Source organism: Bombus terrestris, chromosome 11 (genome assembly GCF_910591885.1).
Source record: "Bombus terrestris chromosome 11, iyBomTerr1.2, whole genome shotgun sequence".
NCBI lineage: Eukaryota > Metazoa > Arthropoda > Insecta > Hymenoptera > Apidae > Bombus > Bombus terrestris.
Window position 1 is genome coordinate 5,481,166 of NC_063279.1, and position 23,239 is coordinate 5,504,404.

The following is a 23,239-nucleotide window of genomic DNA, read 5'->3' on the forward strand; positions in this document are numbered from 1 at the left end:
TAAATATATTTAAATACAGTAAATCCATAACCAAAATATGCACTGTTATATTGTGAATTATATACCAATGAATTATAGTTTTTTTTACGGCATCTAACAAAATAATACAAGCATTCTATTTTACATGCAATAATGTCGTGAAAAAGATATTAAGAACTAGTGATAGAAATAGATTTAGAATTGTCTTATTCGGTAATCTTATTCCAATTAAAAATAATTTGAGGACAAAAATAAACTGCGAAGAATATTTTTAATAAAAGGGACACTAAATTTTACAGAAATATTTGAAATATATTTTAAAATTGAAATCTTGTAATATAATACATTTGTTTTCGAAAGAGATTTGCAAAATGTTATGTTAGCAAACACTTTATTTTAATTTCAAATAATTTATTTTTACTTTTAGTATTTAAATTATAATAATTCATAGTAGAACTGTAGTGCATAATGGCAAATACTTTATGGTCTGTTATATATCAAGAATTAATATTCTTTTAATAAAAATATATTACAAGTAATAAAATAAACCTGCTTTATTTTATTTTTCAAGTTATTTAAAATGAATGTAATAATTTAATTATAGGTGATAATATCCTTGACCACTTTTACTTAAATTCTTTTATAATACAAACGTGAACTAAGCAAAATTTCATGACTTATTACAGAGTCTTAAAATAGTGAAAAATTGTCCATTTACAGGTGCTGTAAAAATAAAATATTTTATTTGAATGTTTGTGCGAAGTCATACGTCGCGCTCAATGCGCCATCTTGAAATTCAAAGAAAGGCATGCAATGTTGTATGTCTTATCCCCAATATATCAATGGTTTTAATCTTCCTGTCATTGGTCAGGGAACGAGAAAGTCTTCCCACTTCCCACTTTCTAGTAGGATGTAGGATTAGTTTCTTCAGTATGTTACTGACTGCGGTAAGAGATGGACGTGTTGTGTGGTGATTGTATGGTGTTTTCATGAAGTTTTGTAACTTTTGCATCGACATAGAAATTATGTCGATTCAAAATGGGCAATTTACCAACGCTAGTGAAGTTTAGTGCGGCACTTCTCTCCTGCATTTTGGATTATACGCGGGCTGATGACGAATTACAAGGTAATAAAAATCTTCTGTATATCTATATTATGATGTTCCAAACATCATACACACGTGGTTATCCTAATCTACTTGATTCCTACGGTCGTTTACTGACATTTAATATTTTGGCGCCCTTGCTTTCCGTCAAATCCACTTCATAACACTTAAGTTAATGAGCTTGAAAGATAAATTAACCGTTTGTCAACATTGCATACTGGCTGTTTTTTTTTTAAAATGATAATCCATAATTGAATTTTAATTTTCTTTAAAGAAATTTAAATTTGTTCTTTAAATATTAATTTTAATTAAATTTCCCATGTTACAAAGTATACGATTACATTTATAGATTGTACTTTTTGACTAAATCTTGTTTATTTAATTAATGAATCCGAGTATTAGTTTGTATTGCATTACTATGCCTATCTCATGTCATGAAAAGTATTCTTTTTCACTGCATACCTATTAAACACAACAGTAATCGAGCCCAGTTCATCTCGAAGCTAATTGTCGTACAATGCTTGCGAGTTCGTAGGCGCACTATACCAGAAATCCTCCTTTCATATCAACCCTGTTTCCTTAGTGTCATTGTAGTGTTGTCATGCTAACAATTATTATCAGAATTATTTATTAACAATTATTTTCATAAAAGGATGTTTACATCTAAAAATAATGAAATAAAAATATATATATTTAAATAAGAATTTTTAAACAATAAATATGTGTAACATATCTGTATTTGTGTGATCTAAACTGTCGATACATTTTCAATATTTAAAAAAATTCTGAGTAATCTACATTCTTATCTTCTGTTTCCTATTTTATCCTGAAATGTTAACAAAGCGGTAGCAAAAAGATAGTAATTAAAAAATGCATATTACAATGATAAAGAAATTATTGATATATCAATTTTATGATCTTAATAGGAAATTTCAATGAATATAGCTTAGATAATTCTACGTAATTCTACGTCTAATTCTACGTAAAATATTTATTCGCAAATATTTTTTAGACATTGTCATGTTTTTAAGAGCTTTCTAGTCTTTAGCAGAATTAATTCTCAGACATTCTAATACTCAATGCACAGTAGATTTTATTTCTAACATGTTTAATAACAAACAATCTTGTCATTATAAAAGTGTTGCAGTAAAGCATTTGAAAACTGACGAGTCCACGAGATATTTTAATTGTTTTCATAACTGAAATATCTTTAGATTTTCTATAGAATTTGTAGGACGTAAATACATCTTATTTTTAAATAACTTTCTAAGATAAAGTTAGGAAGGCTTAAATCAGCCGAATGAGCGCACTAATCAAGGTGTTCGTAACACAATTGTTATCATAATTGTAAATTTCTTTGAGATCCTAACTATGATTATTTGTGAATTATTTCTGTAATGTTTGTGTAAAATTTATGTTATTAACGTTGCAAATTATACAAAAATTTCAGCTTTATAATATTCATAAAAATTCTCTTTTATCGAAGATAAGAATTAAAAAGATTAGTATTAACAATTAATTACAAATAATTAATTAATTAGAAATTTTACAAAAATTCTTATCTATTTTACAAAATCTTATCTTATCTATTATCTTGAATAATAGCGAATTGTATGTTCTAAGAGAAAAAAAAAAGATGCGAAGAAGTTCAGTAATAGAGGTGTGCCATTAATCAAGCCAAATGATACTAAACCGATGTTTGGCTTGTTTGTGCAAGTGAAAGGAGACGAGGATCGTTTTTACGTAGTTGGAACTCGGTTGTGTACGAGCTCTAGGTTAGAGAAGGCTGTGCTCACCGGCCCTGACCAGGACGGACCACCACCGGGCACAGGAGCGTAGATGCAGGGGAAAGGTATAGCCATAGCTCTAGGATGGAAGTGCCTCCGTGAAACCTTCTAGAAGCAAATCGCGGCATTTGCCGTCACTTTTAACATAGTTGTACATATGTCTACTCATTGAAAATTTTCATTTCAATCCTCTACATACCATGAATCATTCAGGAAACCGAGATAAAGTACTTCAAAGAGATATGTACTAGCAACTCTTTAAACAACGTAGTTTAAACTGGCGTAGGTTTTTTCTTTGAGGTATAGTTCACTTACGCACAAGTATATATACTTATGCATGAATACACGTATGAAAGTACACTTTCATAAATTAAACAGCAATTAAATTACTGAACGATAAATTCAATCCAGTGTCCGAATAGTTTCGTTATTCATTCTATATGAGTTCATCAGTCATGCTAATTGTTTCCACTGGACACATATCAATTAATCGGTTGAGCTCATAACTTTCGCTGAATTCCTTAACAGGTTCGCGATATTATTTTAAAGATTCGTTATTCATTTCGTATAATGTCCGAAGCTTTCGTAATTCGAATTCTCCTAATTAATATTTATCGAGCCAAAGCGCGAGAGTGACTTTACAACTTTTTCGAAGGAATGACGTTTACTTGGCATATACGGTGATGTGAAAGAATATTTACAGTTGATAATTTAATTACGTCGCAATTAAAAATTTGATTATTATAACGAGGAATAAAAATTTACATTTATATACATTTAAGTCGTTTTATTTATTTTACTCGTAAATTTCATTCATAAGGTAGGTGTGATCGTAATACCTGTATCCTACTTACGTAGAACGTAGAAGAGCGTAGAAGCAATGGATTTTTGAGGAGCACGTGAAAACATGCAAAGTAGAAGAGGGATAGTGAAAGGTACGCACGAAAAGTATTTGCACCTACACCAACGTCACTGTTCCAATGAAAATGTTAGTACTTAAAACGCGTAACTATTTCGTCAGATGTGAAATATGGAATAAATTTTTACCTAATTCTATGGTAATATATACGGGAGCGTAAAATTTTCGAAAAGAAATTGGTTACGTAAAGTTGAGAAGGAAAATGCTTATTACGACATAATTATTACGTAATGTATTATAATTTATATTTACGATGCATATTTGTGCAATACAGGGGACATGTATTTAATTCTTATAAATCGCAGAGACTATCGAGACGATTATGTAATTAGGTAAAACATTTGTAAGAAACGTGCTACTGTTAATTAATTATTGATCGTAACATCCTTCCCCTAATGAAGAATAAAAAACATCGCGCATCTTATCTGATGAAACGTTCGTTCGTTTTCCGCGAAGCGTGCAAAAATGAAATTGAACGTTTATTTATTTAGATTTCTCTCTCTGTTCGACTGTTATTTTTAAGCTAAATCGGAGCTAACAGACAATTCTAGGCTACAATGAGAGACGTATACCTTGCTAAATAAAAGATATCTCGCGATTGCACAATTTCTTTTGCCTCGGTGTAATAATTTTTTTCTTTTCTGTAATCTTCTTACAGAGATTTTAATTAACGTCACCCAGATAAAGATTTTCATCTGTAGATCAAGAGTTACAATTATGTTACGTTGCGATATTATGTAATAACACATAAGAAATATTTATAAAATAATGATACCAAGTTACTTGGTGTCTACAATCCTACCAATGGCGTTAATTTCAATCGCGTGCAATTTTGTAATCTTGTATTAGGTCGTCCGAAAAGTTTCTTTCGTTTTATAAGGAAATAATAGACGCACAATGTTTTTCGTTTTATATTAGTTTATTGAATTATACACGAACATAATAGTAGAAATATGACGGAATGGATCATAACTAATTCAATAAAATAATATAAAACAGAAATTGTTGTTCATTTATTATCACCTTATGAAACGAAAGGAACTTTTCGTAAAATCTAATATATTTTTAACGAACATCACTGTTCAGTATTCCTCTTCGCGTCATATTCAATAATTTTCTTGATTAGTTTCATAATAAAGTAATTATACTTTAGCGAAGAGTTTCACGCCTAACGAGTATTGCAAATCCTCGTATCCCTTTCTCTATAGTCATTTTGCATACTAAATACATAGGTATTTTATTTTATTGCCTTGAACAATATATGATATTTATAATACGTCTATCTGTAGACACAATTGAAATACGAATAAATGTCCATGCGTTTGAAAGGAGACACCTGTATTTCTTAAGAAACGCCACACGTTTATTCAACGTAATAATATTTGAATTTTTACTTAGTGAGGTAATGGTACGAGATGTCTAACTGTGCGTTCATTGCAAGAATTATAATTAATCTTGGTGAATTTATCGTTATTCTTTCTTAATATCTCTAACGTTGAACGGAGTTTAACATTATCGTAGTTGTGAGGATATTTCGTTTTCCTTTTTTTCTTATGTCTTTGCGACTGTCAGTAGTTATGATGAAAGCGAAACTTGTACGTAAATACTTGCAACTTTTTATATCACATTACAAGTAGAAAGCAGGTACCTACTAGTTACCTGTACAGACTAAATTACTGGTAATTTCTATCGTAACAGTGCTACAGCGTCCAATGCGTTACTAACTAACAAGTTTCATTATAAAGTAATTTTTATGATGTCTAATAATTTAAAGTATATTTTGATTATACATAGTATAGGCTCATAGTAATAAATTTCAAAGAACATTATGAAGTTGGAAAGCAATGACAAGTTTTATGAAAATCGCGATTTAATCTGTTCAATAATTATTATATCTTTCTAAAATAAATATAGAATATTCCATCATAAATCTACTTTCGTAAATGCATAAAAACCTTGTTAAATTATTAGAAATTAGTCAAAAAATTATTTTCGATTCCTTAATGCGCATAAAATAACATGCAATTTCTAAATATTTTCTTTACATTTTTCGTAGTTCATCTATCTCATATATTCCATTAATAGTAAAAAAATTGACGAGCAACGATTCAGGTGAACGATTAGCATTAGAAAACTCTCTCCCTGTTGCGTTAAGTCGTTTGATCCCGGTATAATGGAATATCGGATATGCTGTGATCATAAAGAAATAAAATAAAGTACGCATATAGCAGAAAATGTATATGTATATATGTAAATGTAATGTAAATAAATGTAAATGTATATATATATATATATATATCCACGATTGTTCGATATGTTTTGTAATAAAATTTTGCAATAGTTAGTCAATTAATGAGCAGGTGCATTTTCCTGGCACATTATGATTCATTTTCTCGTTGGAAAATTATTCTCCCTCTAATTCACCGAGCATGTCCGGGGTTAGCACTGTGCGTTTAGTCTTCCATCATATACACGTGCCATCAGTGGATCGCTGATAGTCCGATAAGCGGTGGCATCCTGTGAGCGTAGCGTGCTTAATATAGTACCATAGCTATCATTTAGATGAAAAGATTACTCCAGAGCTTTTTTAATTAGTAGAATCATGTGCGACTGTCGTTTCACAATTATTGTTTCATATGCATCGATACTCTCTACGATTCGTTCCAGATACAGAGTATAACCGTAGACGACGATTCTTTGTATACTTTAATGGTATAACGATCATGTTATCACGTGGATAGAAATGTTGCAAATCTCATAGCGATAGTTTTCTTTTTTAATTAAAAGGATCGATTTTCATTTAACGATAAGTCGAATTTTTCTAACTACTAGTTACTACTAATTATTATTTAATGTTTTATACAGAACAAATTGTCCTTTTTTTATATTCTCGCTTTGAAATAAACTTTGAAATAAATCGTTCATTCCGTTATATTATACATTTTACCTCTTTGAATTTTATTCCACTCCACTAAATCTTTACACCACCGTGGTCACTTTAATTAAAGCAATTACGTATCACCAGTTGAATTACTTGCGTGCACCACTGCCGTAGAAATTACATACCCAGTGCAACCAGGTCAGAACTCCTATTTTAAATCAGTGAGTGCGCGTACGCATTTGTAAGCACATAATTCGCGGATCAAGAATAATATGTTGTATTACGATGGTTATTGAATTGGTTGAAAATTGTCCCTGTATCAATTGATAATATCGAAACGAGAATAAATGTCATTCAGACTCTGTGGGATTAATGAGTACTTTAGACACCGATACTTGCTGCTACTACGTTCCGTGAAGTTGAAAGGAAATAACATAAGAAATAATTTAGATCCACTTAGAAATCAGACCAGAAAATAGCTGTAATTTCTTGTACATAGGTCAACGTTGAGCCGGCAAACAAGAATTTTAGATTACGAAGATTGTGAATATTAGAGAATTATGTCATTTATCGTAGTATCGTTTCCTTACTCGACGATTAAACGAAATAAACGTATAATTATATTTATCAAATGTAAAGATACTTTTGTGCAATTTTTCCTCGTTTCACAAAAGAATTCACTTGTATTACTTTTCCATTGAACTTTCCAATTAATCATCGTTCGACGATCAAACGAAAGGCTAGCCAGTCGTAACTGGAGTTCTAGCAGGTTCGCTAAGGTCACGCGCTGGTTTCTTATCTAGAACTATACTCGATCTCGAAGGCACCGTAGGTAAGCGGAATCTAGACTTTTTCGATGCGGCGAGCTGCTGGTAGAAAGGGAAGTGGGAACAGTAGTCTGTGCACCGAACTACCATTTGATTTTCCAAGGTACCGTTTTCTTCCACGAAACTAGCCTGATCCATCAGAGTCTGGGTGCAGGGCAAACTAACTCCTACCCACGTAACAAGACCCGCATTTTCCAAGTATGTATATCCACAGCTCGTGTACAACGCGGAATTCTTCTTTTTCTTTCTCTCTTTCTTCCTTACCGTTTATCTATCCATAGTATATACCAGTACAGGTACATAGTTCCGATGGTCCCGAGTTGAACAAGTGTACAATGTAAATATATTTGAACGTTTATGCGATCGCATGCGACCGACTTCAGCGGAAGTATCACGCATAGTATTCTGGAAATGCAGTGCTGGCAAGTGTGTTCGTTGTTTAGGTGTTCTTTTCTGTGATCGTTGCATCTATGGTGAATATGTGTTGATTATCTTAGTTAGTGAGCTAGTTGGTTGATGATATCTATGTACGTAATGATATTTTAATAATATTTAATTATCTACGTGTTTCCTGTGACTGTAATATCTCAAATAATATTTAGATTTCTCTTCAGTCTTTGACCTGTTAACTGCGAAGTTTAGTTTCAAAATTTCCTTAGGGGGTGCGCAGATAAAATGAAGCAACGACAGATATACACGTCGATCGCAGGACAAATGCTCCTATTATAAATTGAAAAAGGTAAGCAAAACGTGGAAGGATTACATTTTTATTCGATAAAAAGTTAACGATTTATCGTTGAAAAAAAATATCGTTATTAAAAACTTAAAAATTACCAAAAAATAATAAAGCAAAACGTTTCGGGGAATGGCCGACGCGTTGGAGAAAATAATGAACCCAATTTATAAAGAGCAATATACAGAACATAAATGATATACAGAAGAGAATAATCAAATAATCAAACTTTTTTTCAAACTTCTTTTTATTTTATTTTTGTTAATAAAATATATAACAGTTTTCCTGGAAGTATAAAGGAAACATACCACTAAATTTCATTTATATTACTTTTTACTAAAATTTTGAGTTTTTATAGTTAACGGTCTTTATAGTAAATTTGGAATGAAAACTTTATCGATAAGAAAGTTTAGAATAAGTTTTTGCGCGATAGTAAAATGTAATTCAGCAAATTATCACGATGAAATGGAGTTTCGTAACGGAACATGAAGACACAGAATTTGACATATGTACAACAGAGTGACTCCCCTCTAAAGAAAGCAGTAAGTTTATCATCCAAATGCAGGTTTTTACGAGGCACTGAGGCAGTCTTACTATCGGCATCCGGCCTGACAACTTCCGTCTCGGCTCTGGTAACTCATCGTCAGTGGAACATCTGCATCCTTCTTCAGTCTACCGCTTCGTCATTTTCCGTTCCTCTTATCCTCGGCTATCTCGTTACCTGCTATAAAGAACTTTAATTTGCTGAGAACAGTTTCGAAATACAATACTCGTGCGATGCGATAAAATAACGTTTGCCTCGAATTTCTGCGAAAAATTATTAATCTATGATCTACTTTTCGAGTATATTAACAGGCGATTACCTTTAAATATCTCAGTTTGGGACATAAATTGTAAATGTAGTATTTCACAAATGAAAATATCGTATGCAGGTAAATACATAGTTGGATCTAGTTTTATACAACGCGAAATAGATGAAAAACATAGCTTTCACAACTACAATTAACGAAGAACTCTATCAAATGTAGAGTCAGAATTATAAAAGAAGCGAAAAGAAGTCAAGATAGCATACAAGTAATTATAATTGTCGAGTATATTCGATAAAAGAAAAATAATCGTATTCGTAAAATGAAAAGTAAACTATCTATAGAAAGAGATGTTTTAAATATTTCTCAGTTATACGCGTAAATAATACATATTTGAAATTATTCAAAGTTTACATTGCTGATGAATAGGGATTGATAGTAATTAGCAATGTATTGAATTATCTCTCGTTGAGCTGAGAAAAATATGAGCTATTAAATTATGTATGCATCCATAATAGGTGTTTGCAATTGTTATGCGAACGACGGCATTGGATTACGAGCCGATTCTGTTCTGTGAATCTATTCTGAAGATCGTTACCCATATTTGAAAGTACAGTTTAACCGATATTCTGTATACGTGTAACGGTGTCGTGTGAATGGAAGAACGTATACGTTCATTAAGAAATACGTTGTTCTTTCATTGCAATTTTCCTCATAACGATACATTGCTACAAGATATATCTATATGCAGCTTTTTATTCTTTCTTTTTTTTCGACCTACAGTGTCAACATCATCATTCATTATACTTTCACTAGTATCTTTTCTTCTTCTTTTTTTTTTAATTATCTGAACTCAAGCAATTTGAAATCATTTTATCAACGCGTACCTGTATTTTTTTTTAATTTGATCATTTGAAATCTTAATGAACCTTTATTTCTGTTTACATTGTTAACTAACTTGAAACATCCTTTCATCCTTCCATCTTTCTTCTCATTAGTCATATCGCTTGACATCAGTCAAGTCGCTTGAATTCAAATAACTAATTTGAACGAGGCTTTAATGGCATCAAGATTCTGATTATGTATTTATGATCGGAAGTACGTATACGTATACATGTACATGCTTGAAAATAGCAGGTAGACATTTTTCAACTCCGTGCCATTTCTCCATAGAAAAATTTCTACTTACATGACTTACTTGACATAAAATATCTTATCAAATTTCCATCCTTTTCCTCGTAAGGTCTCTTAAACTCGTGTAGCTCGATTAATCCGAACAAGGCTTTAATGCATCAAGATTCTGGCTACCAGAGCGTTTATGCAGGTTTATATCTTTATGAACGTACCTGAAAAGAATGGAAGCTAAGCAGACATTTGTTTCAAATTTCTACCAAATATTACGCCGATCACTGCACTTCGGATATTTTATATATCTCTGCGTATTGTGTCTATGTAAATTTCTCGTACACGCATAAACATCTGCGATCTACCGATTGCTTATGACGGGAAATATGTGTATGTGAATATCCTCGAATCAGCTGGTAAATATTTTTCAACACCTCCAGGCCATTCAAGCTTTTACACCTGTGCGTTTCCCCTCTCGATTTACCGGCAAGCGGATTCTCGCGTAGCGAGGCAAATACCCGGGGAAAATGAATTCGAAAACGTGAAGCGGGATGCGGATTCATTGTTATGCGGACAACGTTGCTAGGTCACCGGTGCATTTTACGCGACAATGCCCCAGGGTTCTTCTCCTTCTTAGCTTCGACGTCTCTCTCATTCTTCGCTCCATTCCCCTGCCTACGTTTTACTTATTATTATTTCACGGGATCGGGCCACGAGTTATAACTGTACATTTCTGTGGTACCGGGATAGGTCTTGGCATTAACTAAGTTACGTAATGACTGGTTTCCTCGGAGAATGAATACTCGGTGCGCGACCTGCCTCTTTTTCCCTCTTCGCGGCGCGGCATCGAGACCGCTCGCTTCGGGGACCACGCAAGTAAATCCCGATGTACAGTTACTTATTTGTACAAACACGAGAAACTCGAGCGACGATACCTCCGGTCAACGGACCCAAAACGCATCTATCCTTTTGCGTTGATCGTTCGAGTGACGTTACGTTGCATAATAAATTAGATCGATGATCTTTATGCATTCAAGGTGTGAAGGGACACAGGATACGCGCGATATGGAGAATTTTTATTTGTTATTAATATTTAGTAGAAACGTTAACGTTTAGTAGCTATAGAAGCGATTTTTTATTCAGGTTTTGTTCGTTTCATAATCGTAAAGAAAATAACGTAAAAACTAGGTTTCTGTACGTTGCACTTTTAATTAAGGAACTTTGGCCAAATCAACCATTTTCAATAAAATCATATACGAATGAAAATAATTGTCGAAGGTTTTGTCGCTTTAAAATGATAATTGAACGGTGAGATCCCAATGTACGTATACTGTTATATTCTAGTCATGCGCGCAGTACTCAATCGAGGCTAGCCGACTACAACGACACGGTTAGGATTCCAATAGAATTTGGTCGCTTTCTGGTACTACAGTAATCTCGTCATTTTGGTGCCAAAGAAATCCGAAAGCTAGTTCTTAAGTATCGCTTTACAATGTTGCATCGAGATTTGCCAAGCAGGGGAAACTTTACGCGATCGCTATGAACGTAGAAACAAAAATAGTTTCTTACTTGCGTGGTTTTTGTCAACTTTTAATCAACTATGTGTAACTTTGTCGATGTTTGATCGACTATAAATCTGTTTACTTTCATAAACAATAACGCCTACACAAATATCGAATTACTTATACGTTTTATATTTTATCGTCTAAAAGAGTTTTGGTTAAAGCGTGTATTATATTTCTACAGTATTTCTACTTTCACGTGCCTAATTAATTTTACGTTCCTTCTGTTTTTGCAAATTTCGATACGATAATCATCTTAACAATGTAGTATAGATTTGATAAAATCTTCCAGTGAAATGTTATTTTATCAAAACAATAATCAGTGAAAGTTTCGAAAAGCTTCAATTAATGAAGCTAATTTAAGCGAAGGATCCTAAACGATTGTTTTCAGCATGCTTCTCTGTATAATACAATGGTATTAAGCAGTCAGTGTTCTCTTTCCTTGTTAAGAATTAAATTTCTATTACTAGAAGACAATTACAAATTTAAAATTCCCAATTCTCTTAATTTCACGTAGAAATTTAATAGATTTATTGCAATGCCCTTTTAAAGACTTTTTGCTACGTAAAACGCATATCCAGATAAAGGCTCATTTTCTTTGCGTTACGTATCTTTTTAAATAGCCCCATACATTTTAATTTCTTTGATACAAGTCATAAACTCTCTCTCTCTCTCTCTCTCTGGTATCTTCATAGAACCGACGAATATCTTTACAATACCGATCAACGTGTAATTTCTTCATCTCTTTTAATTTACGTATCGTTTAGCCGTTTTCACTATAGTACAAAGACGTTACTAACAATGGTTAGCATCTATGATGATTATACACGGTCGTTGCATTGAAACCTTTTGTACGTTTCTACAAAATACAGCCAGCAATTAGCATGGACCGATGTAAATGGCGTGACAGCGTTTAATTATATCAATTCACCAAGTATTTCACAGTCTGGTTGAAGATCTCACGAAGTTTCTCCTGGTTTAGACATTGATTGTCGCACGGTGACCGAGGAACTTCCACTTTGCGAAACGAGAACGGATTCCGCAACGAGGAAACGTTTAGGAGAGAGAACTCGGTTCCTACTTTGGCAATGATGCAGATTGTCGTTCTAGATAGCTAAATTGACCGTGGGTATGTGGAAAGCTCTCATACGCGGCTAAATGACAATTTCTCTTTCACCAATTGGCCGAAAACGAACTCGTGCACGATCAAAACTGGGTTACTTTTAGCGATGCTCTCTAAATCAATGATCGATGACGATTGTTAGCTTTCTTTTCTTCTTTTTTTGTTATATCAAGATCACAGTAAAGAAACGCGATAAAAATACTTTTTTGTCGACTTCTTTTACTTTAAAGCCATTTTTCAGTAAAAGGGGACGTTTTTCCAAAAAGTAGCAGAAAGTGAAAACGGCTTGTTAGGTAAAAAATTGACAAAGTCTTGTGGAAGCTATACCGTTAAGGCAAACGATATTCTAATAACTTTCGATATTCCAATGTCGTGACAAGCGATATTTATAAAATTACGAAGAAGATGGAAAAGTAAATATGTATGCCAGTCCCGAAATCAAATAAATTCTGAATTCTGAAATTGTTCTGCTATAAAAAAAAAGCATGATTCCTTTTTACTCTTCGTATCAGAAAGCGATTTTTCCTACGACGAGAAATTGTTCAAGCTAAAAGTATGATACATTTTCTAACATGTAAGTTTATAGTTACATGAAAATTGCGTAGACTGCGTTCCTTGCTGGAAGGGATAATCGGTTAAAATATAAAGATACAGATCATTCTGCAACTAAGCAAAACCGTAGAATGTAGTTTTACGAAATGTTAGCCTGAAATATAAAAGACCAGAACTTTCTCCCAATGCTCATCGATCTTTGATGCGAATTCACATGAAATACTGGAAAGTGAGTTTTACATTCTTTGTCCAAGTGTCACGATACAATTCATCGGTCTGATAAAAGTTAATGAAATTTATTTATGTTGTCAAAGAACGACGAAAAGCTTTGTTAAAAAATATCTTTAAGGTATTGAAATTAGTATACGTTACTTGTTTCTGACTCAGTTTAATATAATATAATATAATTTTCTACGTGGCTCTCAAATGTTTGGAAATATGTTTAACTATTTTTAAATCCATAAAAATTACTTCGATGATCTGCTTCTCTATTTTACACATCAGAAAGTTATAAAAGCTTACAAACAATTTCAGTTGTGATAGTTCGTTTAATTATCGAATCGGAAGAATATATATTAAATAATCTGTTTAATAATAGAGTATTGTTATTTAAACTACTGACAAAATAGAATAAGTTTCACTTATTTTGTTCCATCGAATAGCTCGTGAAAAATCCCCTTTCATCTTCTTGGAAATTTCTCTAAAAATCTGCTATAATTGGGTTGCATAATGTCTGTTAATGATCCGTTTAATCGAAGAATGAAAAATTTAATTGGCAGCAACTCGATTATATCTATATGCATATAGCACTTACGTATGAGCGTTCTTCCTTTTTATGTCGAAAGAACACGATGATCGTCAGTCAGATCGCTGAACAAAAGCGTTGCATCAGTGACGTAATGCATTTATGCGATAATACAGTGGCATAAGTGAACTTACCGTGCATGATGTCAGTAAAGCGTAGTGACGGTTCAACATTTAACAACGTGAAGTTTCTTAATAGAGATGCTAATTGCTAGGTACAATTTCGAATTTATATTACGAGACATATCAGGACAATGATGTGTTTAATACTCTTACTGTATAAAACAGTGAACCTATATTAGCAAACGATATAATTTGAAATTTGTATTATAATCTGCCTTTGATTTTTAAAAATATATAACAAATTTAACAAATTAACAAATTAATTATAAAAAGATATAACAAATTTTATTAATTCGATAAAAGTTTTTAAATAGTGTCGACGAGATATTTTAATATTAAAAAACGAAGAATCGTTTACAACGACAGCATAAATACATTTCTGCATAAGAAAGAAGAAAGAAAAGTTTCAGGCGTATAACGATCGTCTATTCGAACAATCTAACGATGTAAAACCTACTGTATGTACTTTTTATTCAACCTCATATAACACTTATCGCTACCGTAAATTCTTTTCATTGTTAAAACAATTGAGATTTGGGCGGCAATCGTTGATGAACGATCGCGATAAAATGGAAGAACGGCCGTTGCCGGATATTTATGGAAAAGATGCGCTGCTGACACAGTACCGCTTGTTCTACGCGTTTTATGTCAGATTAAACGCGTAAACGCGCGTACGCACGCGCCAGTCACGAGCATCTGCTTGCTATCCGGCTCCATTTACCAATTGTGCTCGTTAATTTCACGACACTCCGTTCCTTCGTGCTAATTGGTCGCTTTAATGGATTTCATGCAGGCTAAAATGTCCAAAAACAGGAATAAACCATCTGCAAATTAAACCTGGAATACTTAATTGCTTAGTTAGATGTTAATGAAGATATACCGTAGACATTATGAATTATCAACTCATCAGAAAATTCTATCTTCCTTCCGAAGTACAAAATTCCCAAACGTGAAAAACTATTAAACAACTATCTGAAAAATTATTCCACCTAATTGATCTGTTAGTAATAAAAATTCATTTCTCTAAACAGAAGCTTGTATGAAACTATAGACCCCAATCTGATTGAGAAAAAATAAGCACTTTTAAAACAATTTTTAAAATTTCGTTAGTCACGCAAGGAGTTAAAGATCATCCTATATTAAACTTACTATCTCACTTAGTATGAGAATAGTGGAAGTTATTACATATAACTAGTACGACTTCCTGAACAATTTCTCATAATCTTTTATATTTTATTCTAAAACAACCTGTAATTAAAGGAATCGTTATTGGAATGTTCCATAAAAAAATCATTACACTAAAGCTATTACGCTTTCATTTAAATCAACAATCATTGAATCGTTCCCCGAACTAATGAAACACGAAGTAGTCCGTAGTCAATTCCCGAGTAACCTAATAACACGAATCTCGGCCGCAGATTACACACGAAAATAATAAAACCTTAAAACTGTTACTGTAACATCGTATAATTATACACGATGATGTACCTCTAACATTTGATGCGTTCCACATTCTGATTCTCTACTGTGAAAACATCGCGAATATCAAGATCTATCGTAAGAAAATTTTTCTAGTGAAACCGTTGCTCACGATACTTCCTGACCCGTTTTTCCTTTATTCCAAATAAACAAAATTTGGGATTTCATTCAATTAACAACTACGCAGAAATTTATTTTATATCTGAAAAGTGCAAAAAAATACCAAAGGAACATTTAAGAGATTAATCTTTGCATTCTACAATAATTTGTCAAATATTGCTTTTGTAATTTCTACAAATTGTATAATTTCTTCTTCGTCGAAAAATTCTGACTTGTTAACTTGGCGTGACTCGTTAAAAAAATGATGAATTCTATCTATCTTCTTAAAGTCATACAAAACTTGAAATGAAAGTAACGAAAACCACGAATTCATCATCTACATTTGAAATTAACAAGTTATTTCGTTTTCCATTATTTCATATGAAAATACTTTCTTTTTACGCACCAAATGACATAAAAATCGACGATAATGAACTTTATATACGAATTCACAGTATACAATAATCGTTTCTTTCGTAGCTTATACATCTGCTCACAATCGTCGAAGAACGAATGAATTAATTAGATTTGTCTATAGATTAATTATTAGTTGCTTTCACTTGGTTTTTCGGATCGAAGAACGAAGAACCTCCTTTACTCTTTTGACTTTCCCTCGTGCATCCGGTACAGGAAAAGGCTAAACATTCGAGTTCGCCGATTGCATCTTGTATATCGCGAGTTTCGATTTCGCAATAGACTCATTGCTTTAGCTTGCCGACCTCTCAACGTCCTTGCAGTGACTCTCATTAATATATAATTTCATTCCTAAAATACAGACATTCAGCTCGTGTAATCTTTTATCATTAAAAATAATTTCACGAAAATCAGAATAAACGATAATTGCATTATTGATTACCGCAGCGTGATATAGCGCTATCAAAATACGAATGCCGTGCACACAGAGGGATAGTTGTAAAATCACTTTTGTGAAAGTAGAAAACACGATGAGTCTAAAAACTACGTTAAAAGTAATAGAGCTGTAACAATATCTGTTATCGTTTTACAACGGAAATCTTAAGAAACTACAAGATAGTCGGCGTAAAAACGTTAGAAAGCGATAATTTCGTTGCAAGAGACTATATTATTTTTGCGTTCGAATACAATCGAACATTCCTTAAAAGTGAAAGTGCATACGGTTACGAACGATTTGTGTAAAATTCTACGATGTACCGAAAAGGAAAATTCTTTTTCCTTCTTTTACTAGTAAAATTTGTTTCTACGATAATTTGCGCGTTTTACTTCCCTTAGCTTGCGCTAATTCAATTTTTATGATGGGAGATGTCGGAAAATTGAGAAAATAAAAAGGAGCAAATGAAAAGTAAGAAAATAATCAAGGCAAACAACTGATCTTGATCGAACGTCCCTTTCTTATCATGCATAATTACATTAATGAGTATCTTAATTATTCTCTAGAGGTTGAGAACCTCCTCCAAGGTAAATCACCAACACTTGATGTTACGAGCAGTGCGCCAATAGCAACAAGAGGGGAATGCCGTGCGCGGATCGTTGAAAAGTTTCACCTGACCAGTAATGGCACTTCCTGCTAGTCAGGTGGACTATACGTTGATTCATTGGGGGCATATACCCTTCATTGGATTGCAGTTTTATAGTCGTACAACTTCCACGGGTATACCACCAAGATGATACGCTTAACGCTACTAGAATCCCGAATACATACCCAATCGTATCATCTATTCTTTCTTTTCTTCTTTGTCTATTACTTTGGTTTCATTCTAATTATTTCAATTCTGTTTAAATGAAATTTCTTTACCATCGTTTACTTATATTTCAATGGACATGTGAAGGAATTTATTTACTAAGTATAAAAATGACTTATATATATATATATTATTTAATTATAGAAACGCGTAAAAGAATTTACAAAAATTTGTATATGATCGCCGTGGTTATGTTTATATTCATAAACATTCAATATTCAGAAACATTCAAATGTTTATTATATTCACGTGTAGATAGGAAATTGAATAACCAAACAAAGGAACTCTTTAATGTTCATCTACGAGAAATTTCCTTTGCTTTACTCCATCTTGTAATCATTTGCATATCAAAGGGATTTTAAAAGATGTTTTCTCACCTAACTATCGGTACAAGTGCGAACTAAAGATCTGTTTGCTTCAGAGAAACTGGTAATACTGGAACCGTTTTGAATTTTCTGATTTTCTTTCTGCCAGCTTGCGCGACGTGTCATTTAAAATTAAAAATACTTTTTTTAACCCTCTTTGGCGTTAACCCCCTTTTGTACGATAAAATTGATGAAACAAAATTCGTTATACATATTTCAATTTTTTGTTTTTTATTATAGCATTCTTTAACGCCTTAGATTAAAGAAAAATAATATTTTAAATAAGATTAATTGGTATATAATTTTCACATTCAGCTTTATTACGTATTAGATAATATGTATCATATATAGTGTAAGTTTTCTATTTCTAATTGCGTTGGAATTTATATTTGAATCGTGAAGTTATTGACAAAATTCGGCATTGTTTCTGCACATGCTCGAAACAATCAACTATTGTAACTAAATATAAGTATTTAGAATCGATATGTGTATTCTATGCTACGTTAAGTTTCACTTATTTCATTAAATATCTATTACTTTGTCTATACACTATCATATATAGTAGAAGAATTTTTTGTATTATTTCGTATTAAATTCTATTTATATTTTTCAACTTATTTTCAATTTATATTTTTCATTGTCAAGTATGTCACATATTTATTTAAATTTTTTACAAAGCTATGTAATTTGGAAATACCTTTTAAATATTTAATTTGTTTATCATTGTAATATCGTTACTTGTTAATACATTATTATACTGAGCTAAATTAAATAAACTAACATAAATTTGGACCAAACTAAATTTTTTATTGAAATGTCATTGAATTTTCATGTGTATCAAAAATTAATTTATGACAATATTAATATAATTACGTATACAAATAAATGTATCTTGCTTTCTACTCTGTGTACATTTTGAAATCTTATCTCAAGCGATATAAACTATTTGAGTTTATACATCGAGTGAAATAAATTTGAGAATTCAAAGTTTAGAATGTGACAAAGGAAGTAGAAACACGAGATAACGCCCTCAACCTAGGGAGAATGTAATCGTTGATCCTTTCGCTACCCTACGAAATGGATTGAACACGTAATCATGAAACCAACAACCGCATTCCTCATATACGTACTAATAGGCCCTCACAACTGCATAAGGTCTACCTGATACGAGGACTCTGTTTCATTGTATTACGAGTCATTGCTCTTCTTCTTTAGAATACATACCTCCACGAAGAATTGTAAAGTTTGCATTAGGTCATCTAATAAGTAATACGATTTAAAACAATATAAATCACAAACAAAAATTTAAAAATGACATAAATTTTTTATAAGTAATAAAATAATTAAAAAAATTATGTTGTAATGGAATTGCAATTATAAAGAGAGTTGCGTTAGGGATAAATATATTACACGTAAAAGACATTTTTGATTCTAATAACGTAATTAAAGATCACTTTATATTAGCATTCCTTATATTTAAGTATATTTAACATTGGTACTTGGCGAGTATGTGTGTCAAGCATTTGGGGCACAGCTTCAGGCTATGGATCATTGATCAACGCAAGAATTCGACTTGCATGTTCTTCTTACGTCCCTCTTACGCGAGATTCATAAAGTAGCACATTTTATTCTAGAAGTATAAAACAGTTGAAGTTATAGTTGTTTTTTAATAATATAGCTTTTAGTAAAGCGGATAATAGTATTTATATTGGATTATTTAAAATAGAAATATATTAAAAATGAATCATTAATAGCACTACAATGTAGCACTACAAATATATTAATATCATTAATTAACATTAAAAAACCATTTATATTTTTTTGAATTATTTGATTCTTAAATATTTATTATTATATAGAGGAAACTATTGTACATTTTTTATGATTACAGAATGTGTTGAAGGACATAGTGGCTGCAAGAGATGTAGAGATGGAACATGTGCAAGATGTGCAGTTCTTTTACATCAAGGTACTTGTGTCGATACTTGTCCACCAGGTCATATTGCAGATTGGTCAACTAGAGATGAATACATGGGCAGAATTTGTAAAGAAACAGGATATATGTTTGGATTTACTGGTAGTCAAGTAGCCATTTTGGTAGGAGTTGTTTCTGGTGCAACTATATGTATTCTGATAATATTATGTGGGGCTATAATTGTACATAGAAGAAAGAAAAAAGCTGCTAAACTAATCCAACAGTTTGAAGACAGGTATTCTTTGCTATATCTTTAATGTATTGTAAGTGTGATTAAAAATGAATAATATTAAAAATATGATTTAATTTATGTTTCAGTGCAGAGAGAAGAGAATTTTTAAAACATCTTGCAATGCTTAGAGGGGAAGCCAACACGTTTCTTTCTATGCTCAATGACACAAGGAGACAAGTTAGGGAGTTATACTATTCAGGAAATAATGGAGATGGTGCTGTTGGAATACAAGCCTATAGGTACAATTATGCAATTAGCGTAAGTTATCAATTGATATATTCTTTCTTTATTATAATTATGATTTACAGACCAGTTTTGCGGGATTTGGCAAGGATACTGGTTCTTATTAATAGGAGAGACGATGAAATACCAATTCCTCCAGATGATTGGCAAAGACTTTTTTCATGGGCTGAGAGATTATTAAGAAGATACAAAAGGCACAGCTCACCTGAAGTAAGATAATTTCTTTGTTCAAAACTTATATAAAAAACAAAAATTGAATTCCAAAGAGCTTGTTATTCTAAATTTTGCTTTTTTTCATGCAAGTCTCTAAAACACTTTGGTGAGTCATGCATGTTGAAGGAGTAATTACATATGCATGATTAAAAAAGAATTTCTTTTAAGTGAAATTACATAAACCAATAAAAAATTATGTATTTTGTATCAAATTTAAAAGATAATATTTTATACTTCAAGGTGGCTCAACTTATAACATTCTTACAACAACCAACAGCGTCCGTCCAAATAAATTCAACACAGCAAGTAACAATCACACAATCACCTCAGCCTTATGAAACAAGAACCACTCCAACCAATCTAACTACATTCCAACCAAATGCACCACTTACAACATTTCAAGCAAGTGACAAATCAAGTATCAGCCCTGCAAGTTCCAGTCTTGGATATATAAAAGATAGCCCTGTGAGCTCTAGTCTTGGGCAAAACAGCTCTGGAGCTTATAACGAAAAACTTAGTCCAAATGGATCTAGCATAGGACAAACAACTCCACTAGTATATGATAACCAAAAACGACTGAAACCTTCAAATACACATTTCCAAGAACTTGCCATTTCCACTTTTAATCATAAATACAATACTGGTGCAACATTAACAGAATCCACTTGTGCAATAGATGAATGCGAGGCAAATGGACTCGATCGTGAATTAAATCCTCAGTGGGAATTTCAAAGTAGTACAGAGGCTGCTAACTATACTATTTTATCAGATTGGTCACCTGCTCGTGAATACCTCATTGATGACTTTACAATTCTCGGTTTCCGACCACAAGATGAAATTACCACAGAATTGTAAATAATATATTATGATATACATAATTTATATATTTCTTTATAGTTTTTGCTCATAAATATATATTTTCTATAAATAAAAAAATTTTCTATTTTATAAATAGGAAATATATATTTCATTTGTTTCTATTCTTTCATTCATTCTAAAACTGTAATATCTAAAGCCATAATCAAGAAATATCATGCACTCTCATATTATTGGACTAATTTATTCGTATATAATGCATCTCCAGCCGTTCATATAAATAAAATTTTAAATAGATATATTATTTCTATATCGTTCTTTAGGCATTCAAGTATATATAAAATATTTCATAATTATTAGGTAGATTGAAACAAGTAAATTTTTCATACCAAAACAAATAGAAAAACTCTACCTAAAGCTTGATTTTCAAGAACCAAAAGTAAACATTTTATTTCTATATCAGCCTATATTTCTAGCACACGCTATTTCAGGTATTAGATGGTAGAATGCATAAAATATTGGTTTCTTAATGTTTTTCAAGTATTCAAGAGCTGTAAGAAAGAAAATAGATATTATGTTCTTAATTTATTCATAATCTACTATGTTAATGTAATAGATGTAAAACATATCTTTCAAAATCATTATTCAAATATTTTTTGATCTAAATACATAATGCGCTAATGCACATTTGATCCTATACTTAAAGAGCATGCGCCAGAATTAAAACACTTAAAATCTTCAAACCAAATCTTCGAATTGTACAACTTAATAAAATACTTCTTAATTTCTTTTTTTTTTTAGGAGAAGTTGTTTTTCTTGATATTCCATGATTTTGAAAAAATCTGTATGTGTCTGTATGCATGTATGTATCCTAGTTTGTGTATTATATATGTATGAGTTCTACGATAGAATGAATTTATGATACTATCAGATAATTGTAAGCGTTTTGTTTAAATGATATTCTTTATTTAATTTCTATATTACAAATTAATAATTATTATATAATTTACTGTACTAGTCAATATTTCCTTTTATGCAAGAATATGAATTATGTTATGAAATTATATCCTTATACTACCAATGTCTGAAGTAAGTCTATAAAAATAGTTTTAGATCTTTAATACAAATATTTTTTTATCGATGCACCAACATATCATTATTAAATAAAAATTGCAAAATATTTACGATACAACACATGTATGTATACATACCTGTATATGTTGTTACATAAAAGACCAGAATGGTCGGCTGTATGTACAAATTGATGTAAATAATATTTTACTAGCAAATATGTAAGATGATTATAAATATAATATATACCTAAATATAACCAATTCATCTTTTTATATTTTTAATTAGTTTCTATCTTCAAAGGAACTACTTTTCTACAATTATAACATTACAATAAAATGTTGCTGTGTTTAAAAAATTATCATTTTTACAATTCTTTTTGTGCAATGAAATTATATAATTTATACAAATTCAATTGTTTGTATCAATTATTTTTTTACAGAAACTAATCTCCTCTTATTGTTAATTGTCTTCTAAGAAAACGTAATGCTTCGACCAGAAATCTAGATAAATAAAAATTATTAAATAAAATTATTCACACATTTTAGATTTTGATGTTTCTAATTTGGCGGGTTGTAACACAGGAAGTAATAAAACGGCGCGCGCACCCGGATGCTGCGCGCGCATACTGAATGAACTAACAAAGAGCACTTGACAAATTTCATTTTGTCATATTAACAATTAGGCGGTTTATTTCTAGAA

At 31.6% G+C, this 23,239-nt stretch overlaps 1 protein-coding gene and 1 long non-coding RNA gene across 5 annotated transcripts; one reads left to right on the forward strand and one right to left on the reverse strand.

The window, feature by feature from the left end:
* Window positions 1-882: 882 nt before the first annotated feature.
* On the forward strand, window positions 883-22,800 carry LOC100651534. 4 transcript variants are annotated; one of them, XM_048410376.1, is made up of 6 exons: window positions 955-1,105; window positions 2,802-2,936; window positions 19,879-20,197; window positions 20,281-20,433; window positions 20,503-20,647; window positions 20,891-22,800. In XM_048410376.1, exons 2-6 carry the CDS (start codon window positions 2,924-2,926, stop codon window positions 21,503-21,505), a joined length of 1,245 nt encoding a protein of 414 aa, XP_048266333.1. In that variant the 5' UTR covers window positions 955-1,105; window positions 2,802-2,923; the 3' UTR covers window positions 21,506-22,800. The 4 variants fall into 4 exon arrangements, with proteins under 4 accessions (XP_003398885.1, XP_048266333.1, XP_048266334.1 ...); XM_048410377.1 differs by lacking the exon at window positions 2,802-2,936 and adding an exon at window positions 8,158-8,237 and having other exon boundaries at window positions 958-1,105; XM_003398837.4 differs by lacking the exon at window positions 2,802-2,936 and having other exon boundaries at window positions 883-1,105.
* LOC125386001 lies at window positions 8,280-12,284 on the reverse strand. Its single transcript, XR_007225799.1, has 3 exons — window positions 10,528-12,284; window positions 10,227-10,383; window positions 8,280-8,955 (listed from the first exon to the last, which is right to left on the reverse strand). It is a non-coding gene; the product is annotated as an uncharacterized LOC125386001 (long non-coding RNA).
* Window positions 22,801-23,239: the final 439 nt, after the last annotated feature.

Coding starts and splice junctions, on each gene's coding strand:
- LOC100651534 (XM_003398837.4), top strand. CDS start 1,018: ATGGGCAATTTACCAACGCTAGTGAAGTTTAGTGCGGCACTTCTCTCC. Junction 20,198..20,280: donor ATCCAACAGTTTGAAGACAG/GTATTCTTTGCT, acceptor TTTATGTTTCAG/TGCAGAGAGAAGAGAATTTT. Junction 20,434..20,502: donor GTTGGAATACAAGCCTATAG/GTACAATTATGC, acceptor TATGATTTACAG/ACCAGTTTTGCGGGATTTGG.